The following is a 16,330-nucleotide window of genomic DNA, read 5'->3' as shown; positions in this document are numbered from 1 at the left end:
ACATAACAGAAAAGCAGGAAGCTTTTTCTATTGTGAACATCGTATTAAATATGGATTTAGGCCAAAATTGGTATTATAAGAAGTAGACTTGAAGTGTATGTTAGTTGAGACTGACTTGTGCTTCGCTCATAGCACATCACTCTCCCAGCTGAATTAGCCTGGCATGTACAATAAACCTTTTTGTACTCCTTTTTGTTGCAGATGTGGTGATTAAATGATTTGCACTGCTTAAAGGATTTTTTCCCGACAGTATAGCTGCTCAGCCACCAGAAAGTTAGGATGTGGCAGTCACTGGACATTTGTGGATCCGATGGCTAAGACAAATGTGCTACTACTGGTTGGACGTCTTTCTTTGAGGGAACCCTAAATAGTGAAAGTGTAGTTGGAGGTGCTTCTTATTTTTGACTGATTTTCTGTTATTACACTGCCTGTTAGATCTGGCAACCTTGGAGTGATTTTCCCCATAAGTTTTTGCCTTTAGACCTCCTGTTTGAGGACATCATTTTTGTTGGATTTAGGATTTTGCACAATTTACCCCTGCTAACCAGTCCTAAACTGCTTGTGCTCTCTCCTTAAAAATAAATTGTAGAATTGCCTTATACCCAAGTAGCACCTTTTATTAAATTGTAAGTCCCTAGTAAAGTGTCACATTCTGTGCTTAGGGCCTGTTAATTAAATGCTACTAGTGGGCCTGCAGCAGTGATTGAGCCATCCACTTAAGTAGCACTTTAAACCGGGATCAGGCCTGCCATTGCAGCCTGTGAGTGCAGTTTGACATTGCCATTTATACCTGACAAAATAATTTTTTTGCCGGCCCAAACCTTCCCTTTTAATACATCTTTGTAAACCCGTGGGGTAGGCCCTCGACAGCCCAGAGGGCAGGGTACAATATCTTGGTAGAGACCAACTCTTAAATTCGTTTTTTACAACTGCAGGGCTTTCCCCTCCCATAGGATAACATTGAAGTTTCCTTATTACGCTTAATAAGCTGTAATTTCAGAATGGGAATAGGTGGACAGTTCATGTTTGGTGTCTTTGGAATTGTAATGAAAAATTCCAACTTATGCTGAAGTTGGATTTCAAATTACAATTTTGAAAATGGCACTTTTAGAAAATTGGCATTTTCCTGCCTTAGCCATTTGGTGCCTGCAGCATGTCTCTGGGTCACATGACTGGGTGCAGTTGACAGTTGGGCTTTGTGTATTCCTCCTAGACGGCCACACACAATTGGTGTACCTGGATGGGCCATCACTGGCAGGGTGGGAGGGAGAAGCTGGGCACACCCCCACTTACACTTGAATAGGCTGTCTTACCTCCACACAAAGGGCTGCATATCACCTGTAGTTAGTCTGCAACCAGGGCAGGGCCCCTGTGCACTTCAAAAGCAATCTGTAAAAAGCTTCTCCCTACTTCAAAGGCACAGGTGCATATAAATACTGGACTGCAGAGACCAACTCTTCAGTGCACTTCTAGACCTGTAGATACCCTGCCAGGAAGCACTGCTGTGCTGCTCAAAGGACTGCCACTCTACTGAACTGCTGCCCTGTTGTGCTGATCTGCTGCCTGCTTTCCTTTTGCCTGGGTGAGAAGGAGTGTACCTTCATCTCTTGCATCCAGAACTCTACAGTGACTCCAAGGGCTAGTTGGCTGGCCTCCTGATCTTAAGCCTCAGGGACATAATAGGCTTCCAAAATCTCTGCACCTGCCCTCTGGGAGTCTACCCTGCCAAATGGTGCCACCAGAGTTTTGGACCCTTGGAAGTGGGCTTAAGGTGCTCTGTCAGCCTCTGTGAATCCAGCAGAACCGACACATCTCCTCTGCTGTACAACCCCAAACAGAACCTAGGAATAGCAGCTGCTGCGTGGATGAGAACCATCATAAAGGCTTGCATCGCGGCCCGTCAACCTCATGGGAACCACCGCTGCGCGATGCATCCTCAGCGCAGGCCCTCACATCCCTCGTCGACAGCAGCCTCAACGACAATGCCGGACTCCGCATCACAGCCTCTCGGAATCGATGCAGTGTTTCAGCTGCACAACGCATCCTCGACGACCCAGGACCTCACACCGCAGCCTCACTATAGCTCTGAACTGACGCATCACTGGCTGCATGAAGCAACTTTGAAATAGACCCATGCAACACTCCACAAACCAGGATTTAAGGTACTTTGTTCAGCTGGCCTAACTTTGTCCTTGTAAGCCGGCCTCCACTCCATCGCGGTCAGACTGAACTTGTGACTTTCTCCTGGTTCAGTGCAACCAGATATCCGCCATTGATGCTTTGTGCTTTTTGGCACTATTTTCACTAAAATCTTTAAAGTTGTGTTTCTCAGGTACAACCGATTAGATTTCTGCCATTTTGGTTTTATTTCATTTATTAAAAATCACTCTATTTTTCTAACTTGGTGTGGGATTCTTTTTGTGTGGAAATTCACTTTATTACTGTTTGAAGTGTAGTACAAATACTTTCCAGATTGCCTCTAAGTTTAGCCTGACTGCTCTATTCAAGAGGGTTGAGCACAGGTTAATTTAGGGTTGGCTTGTGCCTCACCCCGATAAAGACTGTGGTTGCTGCAAGAACAGGGCTCACACCCCAGTCAACCAACTAAACAATTTCTTACAAATACCTTTCCAGAAGACAAAATTTCAGTCGGGCCTCAAGAGGTTTTTGTTTACAAGTTACAACTTGAATGCTACTAGCAGCTATACAACTAATAAAGGTACCACGCCAAGCATTTTCAGCACAAAGATCCCTCCTGGTGAACGTGGCACTTTACAAATGAAATAATACAGAAAAAAGACTTAAAATGATAAAGTGTTGACGCAAATCCCATATTTTTATACTCCATGGCAATCCTCCGTGACTCTCGCGCAATTGCGACATACAAATAACTCATAAAGGGTTTAGATATCTTGGCATCTATATAACATAACAGGATACACACTTCACAGAAGAAAATCTCCTGAAACCCCTGGCGCACTTTCGCCGAGATGTCCTCCATTGGCGATCCCTACCACTCACATTATTAGGCAGGGCAGCCCTCTTTAAGATGATGGCGCTCCCCAGGTTCCTATATGTCCTGCACAATACGCCATTTCCAGTCCCCACCAACATATTTTAGAGCAATCAACAATGAAGTGAATAATTTATTATGGGACGGCAAAGCAACCTGTATAGCTATGCCTAAACTGGTCAGAAGTTGGTATGATGGAGGCATTGCACTCCCCCATATCAAAACATACTACTGGGCCTCCCAATTGGAGGTACTAAAGCAATGGTTACATGCAGCGCAGGATGAACCAGCTTATCGCATGCACAGACACCTCTTCGGAGTGGACGGACTGATGAGGGAACTGTATAATAATAATAGGACAAAGACTCTGACAGGGCCGACAGCACATACAATTAAGATATGGCATGAGGCGCAAAGAGCACTAGGATGGGAGGGGGTCACGACGCAGGCGACGCCGCTATGGGACACAAAACATTTGGGACGGTTAAGAAACACTAAAGGCTTCATGCAATGGGACTTGATAGGCATGTCGAAGATGGGGGACCTGTGGAAAAAAGGCAAGGTCGTCCCTTTTTCACAATTACAACATACTTATGGTCTAGCAAAGACGGAAACCTATAGATATATACAAATTAGACATGCGCTCACAACACTGATGCCACAGGGCACACAACTACCGGAGTCATCGCCCCTAGAAGATAGACTACTCACGGACCATGTGACAAAAAAAGCCATTTCACTAACATATAAGAAGTTAATAAACAACCAACCGGACCCAACCGCAATCCTTAAGACAAGATGGGAGACTGACCTGGGGGACCTTGACGAGGCAGATTGGCAAGAAGCACTGGCATCCCCCAGAGAGGTAGCAATCCCCTCTAGATTAAAACTAATACAATTGAAGGTTCTACACCGAACGTATTATACCAGAACACTGCTGCATAAATTAAACAAGTCAGATAAACCACTTTGCCTCCGGCAGTGTGGAGCATCGGGCACATTCTGGCACACAATTTGGCAGTGCGCAGAAATGACAAAATACTGGAAAGCAGTCCTGCACACAGTCTTGCAGGTAACAGGGATAATGATTGAGCCTGACCCAAAAAGGTGTCTACTTAACATCTGGGATCCAACAGATCTAAATCAAGCGGCTCAAACCTGGGTGACACTGGGTATGGCATTAGCGAAAAGAAATGTAGACAATTATGGGGAGCCAGACAGACCCCCACCATCAGTAGATGGTGTCGAGATATGGACGAAGTAATGATAACTGAGAAGTCAGTATACATACATAGGAGATGTCCGAAAAAATGGACCCGGGTGTGGGGAAAGTGGAATGAATATAGAGGCAACATCTGTGATCCCCCACCGGATGAATCGCTAGCAGAAGATAATGACCAACTACTGTGACAACAACAGGTGCTAATGTACGGGATATAATTATGAACAAAGTTAAGGATGCAAAAGAAAACCCGTACTGTGTGTTGACTAAATTGCTACTGTTACTGGTTCTTTTATTGTCCTATAATATAAGGTATGTAAATGAAACTACATATGGTATGGCAGCAAAGGTTATAACAGAAAATGTTAATACAAATAATTAAAAAACAAAAAAAATGTTAAAGTGTTGGGTTCCATTCCACACATACCTGAACTTTGAGCCTTCATCTTGGTCCATTTGTGACTGCAGTTCGGCAAACCAGGAGAAGAACTAAAACAACAAAGTTCCATTGGTTAATTTCAGAAACTGCACATTTAGACTTGTACAATTTACAAAATGAGTACAATTAGAGTGGACCTCAACAACCTAAAAAGAAAAAACTATACTTGCAACATTAGTTCCCTATTACGGGTACGTTTATTAAACTGATAAATCATTTTGTGTTGCTCTTTAATAAAAACAGCAATACAATAAAAAGTGCAGCATACTAAATTTTACCTTCAACCCGTAGATACACATCCCTTTTGTCAATTGGATTAGACTCACAAGACCTTGGATTAACCAGGCAGGATTTACACCAATGCTTAGGTAATGTCCAGCTGGACAGTCACTGATACTTCTTCCATTCAGGCAGACCAAACTGTACTACTATCTTCTTTGCTAGAGAGGAAGTAGGACCTTTAGGCCTCTCAGAGTCAGTAACACCATAAGAACTGCTCTGATAGCCATCTGCATGCTCAGAATGGTAAGGATTCATTTTTAAATTGATATCTCCTGCTAACAATATAAAACAAGCATTGGCATAGCCAATAGGTCTCGCTTTTGGGACCTTAAAAGTATTTAGTTATGCAGCAACAATATCTTTGGAGCAACAACATTAACTGTTGCATGGTTAAACACTTATAAGGCCCCAAATGCGAGACCCATTGGCTATGCCAATGGTTGTTTTTATTTTTAAAAGGACAAGCAGTGCTATCAGGCTCCGGCTGCCACTTAGAGGTGTAGAGAGAGAGAGGTGTAGAGAGAGAGAGGTGTAGAGAGAGAGAGGTGTAGAGAGAGAGAGGTGTAGAGAGAGAGAGGTGTAGAGAGAGAGAGGTGTAGAGAGAGAGAGATGGAGAGAGAGAGAGATGGAGAGAGAGAGAGAGGGGTGGGTAGAGAGAGAGGGGTGGGTAGAGAGAGAGAGAGAGGGGTGGGTAGAGAGAGAGAGAGAGAGGTGGGTAGAGAGAGAGAGAGAGAGAGAGAGAGAGAGAGAGATAGATAGAGAGAGATAGAGAGGGAGAGAGAGGTGTAGAGAGAGAGGTGTAGAGAGAGAGAGGTGTAGAGAGATGGAGAGAGAGAGAGAGAGGTGTAGAGAGAGGTGGGTAGATAGAGAGAGAGAGAGAGAGAGAGAGAGAGGTGGGTAGATAGAGAGAGAGAGAGAGAGAGAGAGAGAGGTGTGTAGAGAGGGAGAGAGAGAGAGGTGTGTAGAGAGAGAGAGAGAGAGAGAGAGAGAGAGAGAGAGAGAGAGAGAGAGAGAGAGAGAGAGAGAGAGAGAGAGAGAGAGAGAGAGAGAGAGAGAGAGAGAGAGAGAGAGAGAGAGAGAGAGAGAGAGAGGTGTGTAGAGAGAGAAGAGAGAGAGAGAGGTGTGTAGAGAGAGAGAGAGAGGTGTGTAGAGAGAGAGAGAGACGCGTGGAGAGAGAGAGAGAGAGAGAGAGAAAGAGGTATGTAGAGAGAGAGAGGTATGTAGAGAGAGAGAGAGAGAGAGAGAGAGGAGAGAGGTGTGTAGAGAGAGGTGTGTAGAGAGGGAGAGAGAGAGAGGTGTGTAGAGAGGGAGAGAGAGAGAGGTGTGTAGAGAGGGAGAGAGAGAGAGAAAGAGAGGTGTGTAGAAGAGAGGTGTGTAGAGAGAGGTGTGTAGAGAGAGAGAGAGTGTGTAGAGAGGAAGAGAGAGAGAGGTGTGTAGAGAGGGAGAGAGGGAGAGAGGGAGAGAGAGAGAGAGAGAGAGAGAGAGAGAGAGGTGTGTGTAGAGAGAGGGAGAGAGAGAGGTGTGTAGAGAGAGGGAGAGAGAGAGCGCGAGCGCGAGAGAGATGGGTAGCGAGAGAGGGGTAGAGAGAGAGGGTGTAGAGAGGGAGAGAGGGAGAGAGAGAGAGAGAGAGAGAGAGGTGTGTAGAGAGGGAGAGAGAGAGAGAGAGAGAGAGAGAGAGAGAGAGAGGGAGAGAGGGAGAGGGAGAGGGAGAGAGAGAGAGTGGTGTGTAGGGAGAGGGAGAGAGAGAGCGCGAGCGCGAGAGAGGGGTAGAGAGAGAGGGGTGTAGAGAGAGAGGGGTGTAGAGAGAGAGGTGTGTAGAGAGAGAGAGAGAGAGAGGGAGAGAGAGAGAGAGAGAGGTGTGTAGAGAGGGGGAGAGAGAGAGAGGTGTGTAGAGAGAGAGAGACCGAGAGCGGGAGCGAGAGAGATGGGTAGCGAGAGAGAGGGGTAGAGAGAGAGGGGTATAGAGAGAGAGGGGTATAGAGAGAGAAGGGTGTAGAGAGAGAGGGGTGTAGAGAGAGAGGGGTGTAGAGAGAGAGGGGTGTAGAGAGAGAGGGGTGTAGTAGAGAGAGACGGGTGTAGAGAGAGACGGGTGTAGAGAGAGACGGGTGTAGAGAGAGACGGGTGTAGAGAGAGACGGGTGTAGAGAGAGAGAGAGAGAGAGAGAGAGAGAGAGAGACGGGTAGAGAGAGAGACGGGTGTAGAGAGAGAGGGGTGGAGAGAGAGGGGTAGAGAGAGAGGGGTAGAGAGAGAGGTGTAAATGGAAAGAGATTAAAACAAGTAACTGGTAACTGATACAGACAATAAGTAACATCACGCGCTTCAAAAAACCAATGCCAACAGTGATTTTCTGATTATAAACAAATCTCTCTCAGTGCTAATGAAAGACAGCAGGTGATTACCGGCAAGAATATTTCCTTGCACGTGTAATACTGTCTACACACATCAATGCGCGTCATCTTCCTAAAAAATTTGGGGTAACAAGAAATATGTACATTAGTTGCATGTGTGACTTTGTTTTCGTTTGCAGTCTGTGTACTTCGCCTACGGGGCTACTAAATGTAGCAAAATTCACTTTTATTTCTCAGAATACAGTACAAAAATGGAGCATAGAGCAGATATTCTGCTGGTGGGCCTTCAGATTGCACGTTGACCCCTGCGCCCCAAACTTGGCTCCAATCAAAACTTGGGCCGCCTCTGAAAACAGACAATTAATGGGAGCGAACATCAACATATTTGTCTCCATCCACGTGTGTGCAATGGTGAGAACTCAGTAGAAGTGCTTCTTGTGAAATAAATACAAACAAATACATCGGGACAGAACAATTCTGTGAGGTATCATGCAGGTGAAAGCAGCCCGTCCTGTTAATTTTTTATAGAGGTGTCAGAAGCAGACATGCTGGCTGAGACCCTCTTGGTTACTCAGCAAGTCGGTTTCATTTTTGAAACAGTGCTTCCGCCAGCCTGTTCATTTGTAAATGCATGAAGACAGGGAGGGGGAAGGTAAGATTCTTTCAGTTTCTCTTGTAAGCCATGGGCTGGACATTGGAGGAGGGGGTAGAGCCGGCCATAGTATTAGAAACAAGAAGAATCTTACTTCCCCCCCCCCCCCCTTGTCCTCATGCATTTACGAATTAACAGGCTGAAAGACGAAATATTGCAAAAATGAAACAGACTCGCTAAGTAACCAAGAGGGTTTCAGCCAGCAGGTCTGCTTCGGACGCCTCTGGAAACTTTCAAAGCAGCTCTAATCACTGTGCCTCCTGCAGAGCCTAGAACTTGAACAGTAATTATCTACAAAAGAACTGAGCGTGCAGGGGTCTTCCAATGGTGTGAGGCCGACGGCTGTTGCTAGTGACACTAGATGACTGGAAGAAAGCAGCTAGATGCACAGGGTGGGTAGGTACAGTGACATGAGTGCTGCCCCTGAATGAAGGAACTCAGGAAACTTAAGGTAATTCGGAACATTGGACTTGCTGGGGATTGCCCATATAGGAAACCTTGAGGATGGTAAATTGACGCCCTTTATCTCCACACAGACGGTGTATCAAATGAACCCGAACCACAATGTGAAATACGCACATCTGAGGCCCACATGGCACATAGAGGGAATGGGAGACTTAGAGATCCCCCGAGTATGCCTCCTCTGGAGGGTAGGTCGTTAACGGAAGAGCTGGAGTCAAAGGCGATCTCAGTCACTTACACAACGCTTAATAACATGCCGGACAATTTGGGTCGGTTGAGAGACCGGTGGTCAAGAGACGTGGGAGATTTGAGGATGTAAACTAGGAGGCAGTCCTGATGCATCCGTGTGAAGAGGCTTTAAAGTCAAGGTTGCGATTGTTCAGCTCAAGATACTGCACCAAATTTATTACAACCAGAACAGTTTACATTGCATGGGGATGGAAGAATCCCCGGCTTGTGTAAACTGTGATGACGCAAGGTTACATTCATGCACATGTGGGCCTGCCCAGCCACCCAAGCAGTAGGGGCTGCTACCGGATGGGGGATGGTGGGGCAGCAGACGGAGCAGGAGGGGGTGTACGGGAGGGAATGAAAAAAATAAGAACTTACCTGGAATGGCTGGCTGCCACCTCTCCAGATTATGAAACGTATCATTTGTAAAAAAAATAAGATTTGCTTCAAATGGAACTCTTTAAAATAGAAATATTAGTGGACATTACCACATTTACAGCTAACTTTGTATGTTTAGAAGAGCAATAATGGTGAAAAATGCACTGCATATGCTTGAAAGTACACTCGAAGCTATGATTTGAGAGTCTGTTTCATTTTTTAAACATTTCTTCCACCAGCCTAAACAATGCAGGCTTTAAACCGAGAGCGCGTCATGTGCGTGGGAGTTCCAATGGCGTGAGGCCGAGGTTGCACAAGCGCGCGCGGTGAAAGTTAAACAAACACTGCAAGCTTTAAACAGAGAGCCCGTCATGGAACTGCAATATATACAAAAAGTTACATTATTCAATGAAGAAATGGCAAGCTTGTAATGACATAACAATATATATTGATTTCCAAGGTGTTAACTCTTGTTTAAACATGTATTAAAATAAGGCAACGTTAACAGCATTGTAAGTTCAAGCATTGCAATCTTCAGAACTAAAGTGCATGGCTCTTCTGTGCAGCTGCGGTAAAGAAACAAATAAAAAGAAGATGGGGTGGGGGTGCCGATTGAAGCCTGCCACCGTCAGAAAGCAATATTAAAACAAGCACGAAAGTGAAAGCTCATTGAGGCACGCAAGGCTTAATGAGCCTTGAGAGAAACCCACATGGCGGCTGCGCGCTTGCACGTTCGCGTGAACGCAAGCGCTAGGCCACCAAAAGCCTGTGGCAGCACTTTGAAAACTCACACACTAAATTTCTCGCAGAGCAGCGCATGCGCTGGCTCAGCAAGACCTAAAAATCTGGATATGTATTTCTTAAACCATCCAAATCTTAATTTGGTGAGATGTACCTCATATTTCTCCTGAGAAGGTTGTCCATATTATATTTATAAACACAATGGTCAACACACTATAACATTAAATCTTACAGTTTAGTAATAATCATTCACTTTAATAGCAATTAGATCAGCAGATAAATTTGAAATAAGAGGTAATAACCCCCCTGCTCCACTTTAACCCACCCATCTACCTCCATCCCTCATTCTACTCTAAGGTTCATGCCTTGCTCATCCACATACTTAATTTGGAATGGTACCAGACTGGCATTAAATCTCAACAATACAATGTCCTTAAACAAGACATGCTCAATTTCATAATGTCTATATAACTCAAATACAATTCTAATCAAATCATCTTCTTTGGCTAATATTGTATTGGTACCCCAAGATACTAATATTTAAGTTCGTATGATGTTAAAAAACTTGAGACCTTCGTCTCTGCAACTTACTGCTGACTGTAGGAATTAAATATTACAGGAAAGGAAATCATACCAGAACCAAATGGATCTCTATAGCCAAAAAGCGAAACCTCCTTTGTCACGACAGACACCTAACCACACAAAAAGACCAGAATTGCTTTAGGACATCCTCTACAAGAACTCTGAGGTTAAAACTTAAACTGATCATTACAAAGTGTTGTTTTGTCTCTTTCCTTCTACTCCTCTCCTCTTTGCCCATTTAGATAGCCACTAATAATACTTCAGATATAACTATGATGTAAACATAGTTTCACTCGTGTTTCAAAAGCATGCATGAAGAATACTACATTGTACTTATTATGCGATCATGTCTTTTCTGAGAATATAACTCAATAGCACTTTTGAAAAGAAAAAACATTGAGAAGCAATCCTCTACTCAGAGGATTTCGTTTTTGTTGTTTTTCTGACCTTCTTTTAATCAATATAGATGTAATGATCCCATTGAGAAACAAGGCCCAGGCCCACCTGCTACTTTCTCTCTGTGGAACTGTGCACTCCAATACCATTAATACTTTAAATATTAATTACCTCTCCGCTTATTTTCAAAGGTCCGAGAACCCAGGGCTAAATGTGTCTTGAAAACAAAAACCTTTGGGGGATCCACTAAGTATTTCTCTCTTTTCATTCATTCCCACACTCAAGCATTTCGAAGGTTTACACATACACTCACACTGGGAAGTTTTCCCATTCAATCTAATATGCTCCAAGTCCAATTTTAATGCAATTGCCCCTCTTAACAGTCCTTCTATGGGTTTTAAATAAATTCCAATTTGATACAATTTAACTTTTAAGGTTCCTTCTTTCATTATTGTTAATCATTAGAGAGGTTTAATCTTCCGCTTTTTACCTGTAAAATAGATTAATTTCCTCATATTACTATAAACACCAACACCCAACGGCCTGCCACATAATCTGCCTTGTTTCCTGATCAAAATAGCCTTGTGTAATACAAATAGGTCTACTGTCACCTCCCCTTGACCGGTGTTTTGATCCTTTATGGTTTTTGCAGTAACATAGCTAGCCTTAGTCAAAATTGGTTTAAATAACTCCTGTATTATGGTAACATGCACCATCTTTACACCTTCTAAAACCTTGGTTTTGTGGTTGATGAAGATTAATGCTCCTGTATCCTGTAAAATGTTCAGCATTAAAGCAATGGTATAAAACATAGATACTCCAGGAGTGTAAGAAGTACAAAAGGAGGTAAAGTTCTAAGATTCAGTCTGTGTCAACATGCTATTGCCCACTGTCTGGCATTTCATGTCAAGGACATGAACAATGTCCCTTATTAACTCCAATTTGGAATTATTTTCTCAAAAAAACCCTTCTTTTAATAATATATTAGACTACAGTGTGAGCCAGGGAGTTTTACTAGGTAGGAACTGAGAGGTCTCAGACTTCACCACTAACAATTTTTTCGTAGATGCATTAACTGTAAGTTGTTCCATATTGCCATTCGGGCACTCTTTAGCAATCTGGTTTTCTGGTCAATTTTTAAAATGCTTATTAACAAAATTCTTACCTGATTTGGCAAAGGGTAGGTGCTAAGTGAAACCACCCACTGGGAGCATTATATATGATGTATCTTTTGTATTTGAATACTTAAGACTATGGAAAATAACTGCAAAGCGTTCCAAGGAAAATGCTCTGAAAAATATGAGAGCAAAGTTACACATGATAGTTGGCTGAGGGCTAAAAACAAGACCATAGCACTGACAGCAAAAGTCTCTCAAGAATAGGTCATTACTTCACAGTCTAAACAAAGGGGGAAAAAACAGACAGTATATCCTCCACGTCCACCAATGAAGACTGAAATGTTGAAAGGAAGGGGATCACAGTCCCATACATATATAAATGTTTTTACTATGCAACACACCTTGAGACACACAAGATATTATGACACCGATTTTTGGTTGTGAAGCCAACAAAACTGAAGCAGGGAATACCCCTACTGATTGGACCTACTAAGTAGAATGCATAAATAATTTTAGGTCCCAAAAACCAAAAATCTATGGGCCTGATTTAGATTTCGGCGGACGGGTTACTCCGTCACAACCGTGACAGATATCCCGTCAGCCGAACTATAAATCCCTTAGGATATTATGAGATTTACATCTAAAATCTAAATCAGGCCCCTACCTTCAAAGCTATTCAACGAAGTCAAGGGAAGGCGGCAGAGTTCCGCCAGTAGGAACCTTTTTCAAGCGTCATCAAGTAAAGACATCATCCCAATCTTTTAATGTGAAGAAAAGGAGAAATATTTACTCAAACAATCCAGTCATGAAGATGTTGTCCATTTCAGGAAGTTGCAAGCCATAAATATGTATACCCATTACATCTGTGGATGAGTTCTAATTATCTGATTCTAAACAGTGAAAAGATGTAAATCTTGCAGCCCACTTAAGCCATCAATGTTTTGGGAATTAACTTTTTGGCTTTCTACCCTGGGTTCTAAGAAAGATAAGATTCTTTGCTGACTATCAAGCCAAATTTCTTTAGTTTCGAAATCATGCTTCTTCCAGTTGCATACATTAAAAATGTGTTTTGTACCTTTTACTCACCACAATGCAAATTCTGAATGCATTTGAATATAGGGGCCTTTGGACTACTGTAATTCAGTTTACCTTGAACTTCCAGCTCACTAGGTTCAGAAATTGCAACTTGTCCAAAATTATGCTGCAAGACTGGCACTTAGTTTACAGCAGAGGGACTGCATCTCCCCAGTTCTTCTCTCACGGCACTGGCTAACGGGAGGATGTGGATTTTTTCAAAGCTGTGTCCTTGCGGCATAAGGCAATGCACAAGGCCTTATTGGTCCCTTATGTACTCAAGATTTAAATGTACTCACTAGGGTGTGCCCTACAATCCCCCTCAAAAACTTTTCATGGTGGCATCAAAGTACTACTTGAAGACCATGGGAGTAGGGTATTTTCAATTGCAGCTGCAGATTTAAGGGGTTACTAAAGACATAGTCATTCCCTGTTTAAGCTTAATTTTAGCCCAGCCTATTGTTTTACCCAGCAATGTTGAGTAATTTGAGGATTTCTAACATACCCTACTTAATGTACAAGTTGCACTTTACACATAAAAGAAAATAAACTCAAAAATAAGGAGAAAAACAAATGTGAGACTCTTCCTCACAATAATGTTTCAGCAACCTTGTCTGTCACACAGCCAATGTGATTGAATGGCTACTTTGGAAATCATAAACTGTGAGGAAACCACTGTGCTGATGTGCTAGTGGTTTCATTTTGAATCCACAGTTTTTGGGTAACCAACTTTCTAATCGCATATTGAGAGGAGATATACAGACATAAAAGGGAGAGCCAGACTCTGAAGGCACTTTAAAGATAACTAAATGGTAGTAATGCAATATAGAAATGCTAATAACACATATATTATGGCCTAAATAGCCCGCTAGGGAAGGCTATACCGATTGTTAAAGGCCTTGAACCCCAATTATAGGCCCGAGCCTAACGAGGAAGAGGGCCTTGAACAACTGGTTTAGTTTCAGGAAGAAGGGTTTTAAGGCTATTAGAAAATTCCACCCACGGAGAGCAGAATGTTCTAAATTAAAAAGGGAGAAACTTGAGGACAAACATTGTAATGTTGGAGTAGAAGGCTTAAACCAGCAATTATAGCCCGGAGCTACTCTATTGTCTTCAATATAGCTCTCAACACTCCAATGTACTAATAAGTGAGGGATAGAAATATTCTATGCTGGACAACATGTCTAACTCCCTTCAAAACAGACTTTGCCAGTTTTCACAGTCATCACATACTGTATTACATGGTTTTATTTTAAACCTTAAACCCAGGTGGGAGACTTTCATGACATGGGTAGACAAAACTCCATCCTTCCAAAGGAAATTGGCCTAGAGAATGCACCAGTGCATGATGCAACCCTGAATCAAAAAAGTAAATCTTTACTTTTCTCAATGCTATATTGTCTGAATAGTAAAACTTGTAGTGCATTACTCCAGAGTCACGTACAAATTTGTGGACAGGCTCTTGTGACTATGCTGCAGTTTATTTTATTTTTGTGTTGATCGAGGGCAATTATCAGGTGTGAGAATGGTACTTTATATGTTTTGAAAATGTTAAGTATCACAGGTCTTGATGCAGGCCTTTGGCTGAAAAGAGTAAGCTACTAGAACTTCTTCAAGGCTTGTTGACAACATTCTTGAAAGGCATAATTGTTGACAGACGGAACAATGACAACTGGCACAAGAAAAACTATACTATGGATCTCACGCTCAAAAGGTCGATGCTCGAGGAACGCAGATCAAAAAAGTGGCTATGCTCTATATTTCTCCAGGAAACCAAATAAAAAACAAAGATAAATGTTGGAGAACATAGGATTTTAGGTACTTACTTGCTGTGCAGTTTCAATTCGTTCATGCTGCATGCCCAATGTGGTGAAACCCTTCATTAAAATTTCCTCAGTGGATTCTGGTACTGCTGCAGAGAGCGAAACCGTGAGTGACCTTGAGGTTAAATTACATAAGTCTTCAATGGGTAGCTACAATAAATAAAACACACACACCATTAGTCTCTTGAAAATATATGTTATGCAAAAACTATGTACATACTTTTTGATATACTGCATTTGAAGCTTCTGTTGCTAAAATATGTTTATACCTTAGAGGTCATAGGGAGTCTGCAGGACAACCCCACCTTTCTGAGGCCTACACATTGTACATCTTTCAGATGGGAAAAAAAGTGATTAATCTCCTCTGTATACCACAAGTATGATATCAGGTGTTAAGAAGCATTTCCCCAGTTCGTTAATAGTAACCAGGTGGCTGTACTTCCATGACCTATGTGATACTCCACACAGGGGATATAGATATATTTAGTAGCCCCCCTATGGTGCGGCGTCCACAGTGCACACTAGTGGGCTGGGCCCAGGCACAGGCTTGGGTAGCCTGTTTATAGCTCAGAGATAATGTGGGGACCATAACACCCTAGGCCTGCGAGGTCTGCTGACCGCAAGAGCAGCGTCTGTATATTTCTGTTCCTGGGCTCATACTTACTGCATTTCCAGATGTGAAAATGTATGCAATGCAATGTTTTTATTACAAATGCCAATAAAAAGAGTTTTAAAAAAAAAAATTAGGGGTGTTAAGAAGCATTTGTTCAAGCATTTGAATTCATAACTTATCATTATATCACATTGGCAAGAAGCCTCGGAGCATGCTGAAAAATGTCTGAGAGAAGTTTCACTATTAGATGCAACAAGGTTTAAGTGCAATACTACTTATTTTCCAGGAACTAGAAGTTTTACTATTCTGAATAGTTTGATTTATGCCAAGGAAATAATAAACGGATGTGTTCAAATGCCGCGTCAATAGATCTCATTGACATTAATGAATTAAACAACCCTTTTTAAAATGCACTGTATTTTGTTAATACATGTTTGATAACTTACAGTCATAACTTGTAACTTCAGACATACCATACTGCTGCCCATCCAATGAAAAGAACTAGAAAGCATTTTTAGCTCACCAAGATGGCCGATCCAGTCTTGCTCCCACACCCTGCTTGGATTCCTTTTAAAAACATATGGTGTCATGCACAAAATTGTCATTTGCAAACAACAACAAAAAATCCAAAAAATCTATGTCTTTAGGAACGTGCTTCACCAGGATCCATACACTACCAAACTGCGTAGATCAAGGAATGGCAGGAAAAGGAATATGCATGCAATCCTTAATATAAGCTATGCAAAACCCTCTTCCCTCAAGCCCCGATTCATTGTACTCACCCTCAATGCTCCTGCAATTCATGGAATTGAAGAAACTATAAAGTCAGCTGTTCCTGCACTACTTCGAAACAATGGGCAATCTGCTCTTCTATCTTAGAATAGCTTCATATAAGGCATTGTTTCTGCCCACTTAACCTTCAAGCAGAAGCCAAATGTCTAAGTGGGCATGTGGCC

General features: G+C 42.5%; 1 protein-coding gene across 1 annotated transcript in view; it reads right to left on the bottom strand.

Moving 5' to 3' along the window:
• Positions 1-16,330, bottom strand: part of COG3 (component of oligomeric golgi complex 3) — a 343,588-nt gene that overhangs the window by 303,224 nt on the left and 24,034 nt on the right. Inside the window, exons 2-3 of the mRNA XM_085621830.1 lie at positions 14,765-14,911; positions 4,663-4,724 (exon numbers count right to left, since the gene is read on the bottom strand). Coding sequence (XP_085477956.1) covers positions 4,663-4,724; positions 14,765-14,911 — 209 coding nt within the window. The remainder of the gene's footprint in view (positions 1-4,662; positions 4,725-14,764; positions 14,912-16,330) is intronic.

Source organism: Triturus cristatus, chromosome 8 (genome assembly GCF_964204655.1).
Source record: "Triturus cristatus chromosome 8, aTriCri1.1, whole genome shotgun sequence".
Classification (NCBI taxonomy): Eukaryota; Metazoa; Chordata; class Amphibia; order Caudata; family Salamandridae; genus Triturus; species Triturus cristatus.
Note: the sequence above shows the minus strand (reverse complement) of the source record. Positions and strands in the feature narration are given on the sequence as shown.